General features: G+C 49.6%; 1 protein-coding gene across 2 annotated transcripts in view; it reads right to left on the reverse strand.

The window, feature by feature from the left end:
* The window catches only part of RSPO3 (R-spondin 3), an 86277-nt gene extending 80478 nt beyond the window's left edge, over positions 1-5799 (reverse strand). Inside the window, exon 1 of one of the 2 annotated variants that reach the window (XM_039528613.1) lies at positions 5047-5799. In XM_039528613.1, the coding sequence (XP_039384547.1) occupies positions 5047-5071 (25 nt within the window). In that variant the 5' untranslated portion in view covers positions 5072-5799. Of the gene's footprint in view, positions 1-4880 lie in introns of both variants that reach the window. The other variant, XM_039528612.1, reaches the window with a different exon arrangement.
* Between the last annotated feature and the right edge of the window lie 201 nt (positions 5800-6000).

Raw genomic sequence — 6000 nt, forward strand, 5'->3', positions numbered from 1 at the left:
TCACCATTTTGTTATTGGTGTAGAAATGCAGCTGTGCTCTGCTCCTGCCAACCCTTAATGCATGTGCTTTGCACCATTAATTTCAGTGGGACTACTCATGTACTTAAAGTTAAGCGTTTGAATACATGTTTGCAGGACTGAGGCCTCAATTAACAATGGTTACTATGGTCCGCTGAAGGGAGATCTATAATTCTACATGATCACTAGCTGTTGTGAACATACAATCACACCAGTGAAGAAAAAAGGGAAGCAGGAGGGATGTCCCACTAATCCACACCTGCATGTCAGTTGTGCATCATTATCTGCCTCTTATACACAGAACAAATATCCCTGGTCCCATATGTAGGGACCGTGGAACAATCATTGAATTTATAACTCACTTTGCCTAATCCTATTCTTTTTTGTGCAAATTCTGTATCTACTGCCATGTTTATAATGTTATTTTATTATCTATGTCAGTCTACACTCTGATCAAGTTAATGTCTCTTGCAGAGCCTGAATAAACAACTTAATTTGTTAACCGTTAGTGTTCTTATCAGAATAAAAACAACTGATCCCTTTGCTAACTGTGTCTTCGGGTTTGAACTGTTATCCATTGTGTGCCATATGTCTGAATTAGGACCCGGCCCCTTGTCCACACTCTGTTGCTGACTTCAATGGGAGTTTTGTCTTTCTACAGCCTGCAGGACGGGACATTTAACTTGATCATGAAATAGACTGAACACTCTCAATTTCCATTAACTTCAGTGGGAGTTTTACTTGTGCAAGGAATGCAGGATCAAGCTTTTGTGTTGGTAAAAACACTTTACAGAGCTTTGTATTACTAAATAAAATAAGTTAGAGTTTCAGGGCCAGATCTTGCTGTTTATAAAGCAGCATAGCTCAGTTGCCACCAGTGGTGCTACACCAATTTATACCAACTGAGGAGCTGGCCGAACATATTTTGAATTATCTGTTTTTCAAAAAGTGCAAATCTAAAATGTAATTAATAAAGTGGTCTGGATATTTAATAAAAGGAGAAAATACTGATTGTTTGATTGATAGTTTGTAAGTATTCTGTCCTTTGTTAAAAAAAAATAAAGTGAATTTTGAAAGTGCTTTCCTAATAACAGGTTTAAAGATCAGGCTTCCCTGAAGTGTAAAGCAGATGACAAGTCTAGAGCAAATCTTATGTGGACTAAAAAGATTGGTTTTTCAGCAGCAACACTTCAATGGGAGCAGAATCGGGCCCTTGAACTGGGGCCGCTCTGTGGACACTACCGCCTCCCCCCGTTCGGTAGCTCTTGAGCCAGCAGCCTGCGGGGCGATAGCCGAGACCTGTTTTCCTTATCCACACTTATCATTTTAGAGTTCAAAGATTCACTGGTGTCAAACCATAGGTCTTAAGGCTAGTAACTATTGTGATCATCCTGTCTGACCTCCTGCATAATACATACATTATAAATTCACCCAGTAGCTCCTCCTTTATACCCAATAATTGGTCGTGAAACTAGACCAGATTTTTCAGAGAGATGCTCAGTCTTGATTTAGAGACTTCAAGGGAATGAGAATCCCTTAGGTAAGCTCTTCCAATGGGTAATTATCTTCACTATCAAAAATGTATGCCTTTTTTCTGGCATTAATTTTTCTAGCTTCAACTTCCACCAATCTGATCTTTTTATGCTATGTTAAAGAGCTCTCTAGCATGTCTCTAGTTTAACTATGGTATTTTAGACCGATGAAAAATTACAGAAATGAATCTATTCTTTAAAAAAAATAATTTGCGTTTTACTGTCAGTTAAACATCTGAACCAACATTTTCAAACCTGGCTACCTAGTTAGGCAGCTGAATCTGTCATAGACTCCTAATAAAAATGGCCCAATTTTCAACAGTGTTGAGCACCCACAAATCCCTTTGGAGTTACAGGTGCTTGATAAAGAAGCCCACTCCAACTTAGGTGCCTAAGCAGAGATTTAGTAGCCTAGTTTAGGCACCTGATTTTGAAAATTATGGCTTTGGGTCTTGGTGAATATTGGGCCCTTACTGAAACACAAAGACCCAGTGGGCTTGGCCACCTTTGATGTAAATCCTTTGCCCAATTTGCTTTCCCTGATTAGTTTGTCCAAAGGATAAGAAATGAATCTCCACCATGTCGTGTAAACAGCTGTTCTGCGTCACCTGATCGCTTTACTCCCCTTTATTCTTTCCAGAGACAAGCACTTAGGGACCCATCCTGCCCGCATTGCAATCAGCAGCAACACTTCAATGGGAGCAGAATCGGGCCCTTGAACTGGGGCCGCTCTGTGGACACTACCGCCTCCCCCCGTTCGGTAGCTCTTGAGCCAGCAGCCTGCGGGGCGATAGCCGAGACCTGGCCCCACGCCCCATGCTCAAAACTGCACCTGCAGAGGGTCTGTCTCTGCAGAGGACACAAGGGGTCGCACCTCCCCCGACATTGGAGCTTAGCAGGAGTGCCTGAAAACGCAGACAAGGTGCACAGAGAGGGAGAAAGGCAAAGACACTTGGGACTGGCCCGGTGGTTACTGCCCCCACCTTCAACCTTCTCCTCCCCCCCCACCCCAAAAGGAGAAAGAAACTATGAGCCCGGATCCTCAGTTCTGTGGGACAGCCCCCTAAGCACCCCCATTCCTCACAAAGGGGGACACGGTGTAGCGAGTGCATGCAAAGAGAACCGGCTGTGGTGCCCTGTGCTCATCAGCCGACCCCTCCCCTGCCAGGCCAGGCCTCCCCTCGGAGAGTTTAAGGACTCAGCTCCAGCCTAAGCCTCAGGGAGGTTCCCACCTGCACACAGCCTCCCACCCACTTGCCAGCTGCCGGCACAGAGCGAGTGACCCACAGGAGGCTCAAATGCACGGAGCCGAGGAGACAGTGCTAAGGACCAAGTGTTGGGTGTTCATAGGCCAAATCCCGAGGGCTTCCCTGAGTTAGTGCTTGTTTCCGCGGGAGCTTGCCAGGGTGAGATCCCGGGGTTTGAGCCCGTCGGGGCAGTTTGAGTTCTGCTTCCCCCTTCCACCCCAGCCGAAACCGATCGCTCCTGCCCCCTTCTCGTCTGGCGGGGCAGAGGGAGGCTGCTTCGGGCCTGAAGCTGGTTGATTTGTGGAGGGCAGCCTCTCCTTTCGGGACTGCGCCCGCTAGGAGCTCCAGGAGCGGGTGGGGAGTTATCAGAACACGAGCCGTTCCCTCGCCAAGGATAATAAATCGGGCGTCCCGATGTGTTTTATTTTGCCCGCCCTGCTCCCTCGCTGGGCGGCCTTGGGGACTGGGCAGACTTCAGCCCCCGGGGCTGTCACTCCGGAGCTACGTTTCAAGGGCACTTTAGGTGAATCAAAGCTCGCATTCAAGAGGCCAGTGATACAATGGAAGCTTTCAAGGACCAGTTATGCCAAGGTGGAGAGGGGAAAGCGGAGCAAAAGCGAGGAAATAACCCCGTGTACTGATTGATGAAATACAGGCGGCCGTTGTGTTCGGACACTTCCCCCCTGGTATCAGGAGCTGTCGGGGCAGACAGAAATAAACAGCCCCTTTTCAAGCAGCGTGGCTAGAAAGTGTCAAAGGAAGCCGGGTTCGCTCTAGATCAGGGGGCTTGGGCAGAAATGAGCGAGAAGAACGGTCCTTACTACGCTAATTGACTCTCTTCTGCGCGCATCGTCCTTTCCAGACTTGTCAGTCACACCCTCCTTCCCCCTCTCGTGGGAGTTTATTCTGAGGGGAATCAGACACTTGATCCAAAGCCCACAGAAGTCAGTCGAAAGGCTCCCCTTGATTCTGGATCAGATCCTAACGCCCCTGCGGTGTAGACGGGGAGAAGCCTGGCCCAGATGACTATCCAAGAAAACTATAAAACTCCCCACCACTGCCCAAGATTTGGGCAGGCCCCTCTTTGCAAGCTGCTTTCTAAGGGGTTTTCTGGTTGATTGGGTGGTTGATTTTTTCTGCCTTGAGTCTGGATTCTGACCCCGAATTGCTCTGCTCCTTACTGGCCAAACCAAATGAAGAGAACAGTTTAACCTGGACGGGCGAACAATGCGGCGCTCAAAATCCGCCTGCTTGCGCCCAGCATTGCAAACCCATCCTCTCTCGGCGCAGTGCGCACTCACTCTCGTCAGCTGCATTTCTTCCATGACTTTCCCTGTAGATCTACCTCACCCCACCCCAAGACCATGTGGCTCCTGTTTGATTTGTTACGGGTCGGGATAAGAAGGCAGAAATTAACTTTCTTCATTCCAGGGGTTTTCACAATAGCGATCTTATAACATTAGAACCAGGGGTCTCCTCAGTACTCTAGGAAAAAATCGTGGTGCAAAAACCCCTAGGGCCTTTCTCGGCAGGACTCGCAAGAACTCAGGTGAAAAATCTCGATGACTAAGGACAAGTATCAGCAGCCCAGCACCAGTGACTCACCGCTGGACCGGTGGTGTTAAAGATGCCTGAGAAGGCAACAGGGTTAGTCCATATCGGGAGTGAAAAATGTCCTTTTCCTCATCCCTGAGTGATGGCAGGGGGTGGGGTAATGCGATCGCTCCAGAAAGGTAACTGCAATTTAATTCTGAGCTAAACTGATCCACTTGTAATAAGGGAGGATATTCGGGGGATTTTTTTCCCTTTAGAAAGAAAACATTCCAACGTGTTACATCACCTCCCCGACCAGCCTTAATTAATAATAATTAATAATTAATAATAATAATGATAATGAGCTACAGGAAAGGACTACAGTCTCAGTAAATCTAACGGTTGAAATACCTGAGGGTTAGTTTAATTCCTGTTCCTGTCTATATCTTTTGCCAGGGCAGCAGGATCTGGGGAGACAGGAGGCTACCGAACAGGTGACTAGCAGAGGAAGGGACTAGAAGTTAGCAGGTATAAATCTCTGCGCACTTACTTCTTCCCTGTCGCCGTACCCTGGAGGCGTGCTGGGTTCCAATGTATTCCATCAAGTTCAAAGTGATAAAAAACCAAGAAATTAGTCGCAATTGCATAGTAACCCCGGGATAGTTCGCCTTCTCTTCTTTTTTGGGGGGTGGGGAATAACACCGCAGTAGAGATACCTGCACTGATGTCTCCCACTGACATCCAGGTCCTTCCTCCTCTATTGCACTTTCAAATTGTCCGAACAATTGTCTTCTGCAAATTTCAGAGGGATGTCACCGAGGAGAAGGAGCCCTGAAGCAGCGGCGAGGGTCCATGCTGTTGCAAAGGCAGGCAGCATGTTGCAGAGTTCTAGGGGGTGCGGCGTCGACGGGGGGGAAAGGGGGGGGACTCAAACTCCGCTACAGCCAAGGATTGCTTAGCTCACATTCAGTACCTCGGCTACAGCCTCCATGGACAGGTGGGGTGGGGACCCGCCGTTTCTCCTGGCTGCCACTGAACCCCCCACGCCTCATGCAGGAGCTGCTGGTTGAGTCTGCTGAAGTTCTCCCGGGGGGAGTGGCACAGGCTGCGGGGGTTCCCTGCAGGACAACTGTCGGGGGGCGGGAGTGAATAAGCCACGCAGATCGGAGGATGGAGTCAAGGATTCCCCTATGGCTCTCACAGAGGAGTCTGCACCAGAAGCATCTTCCAGGGGCAGGCGAGGGCGAGCGCAATAGGGAACTGAAGCAGCCGCAGGCTGGGGTGCGAGGATGAGGAGCGCTCCGGGACTGCCCGCCCAGAGCACAGTGGGGTTGAAGGATCTGGACAACCTGGGTCGTTTCAGCGGCTCTGGGTTCAAAAGGCAACAGCTGCAGCTCGCCTCAGCAATTCCTCCCTCTGCTGCACCGTGAGGGGAACTCGCCCTGCTTGCAGCCTCCTTCCTGGCAGCACTGCTGGGCTGGCTGACTGCAATCTCTCTGCCTCCCTCTCTCGCCCCCCCCTTCCGCGGTGGGATTTTTCAAGCCCACATGGAGCGTGGAAAGCGGACTCCAATAGGCCGTGGGGCAGTCCTAAGCGGAGCCTCCAATCGCCGCCTGGCTGCTCTGCCTGAGATTAGAGAGGGAGGGAGAGATGCGCGCGGGTGTGGGTGT

This window comes from Mauremys reevesii, linkage group 3, assembly GCF_016161935.1.
Source record: "Mauremys reevesii isolate NIE-2019 linkage group 3, ASM1616193v1, whole genome shotgun sequence".
Lineage (NCBI taxonomy): Eukaryota > Metazoa > Chordata > Testudines > Geoemydidae > Mauremys > Mauremys reevesii.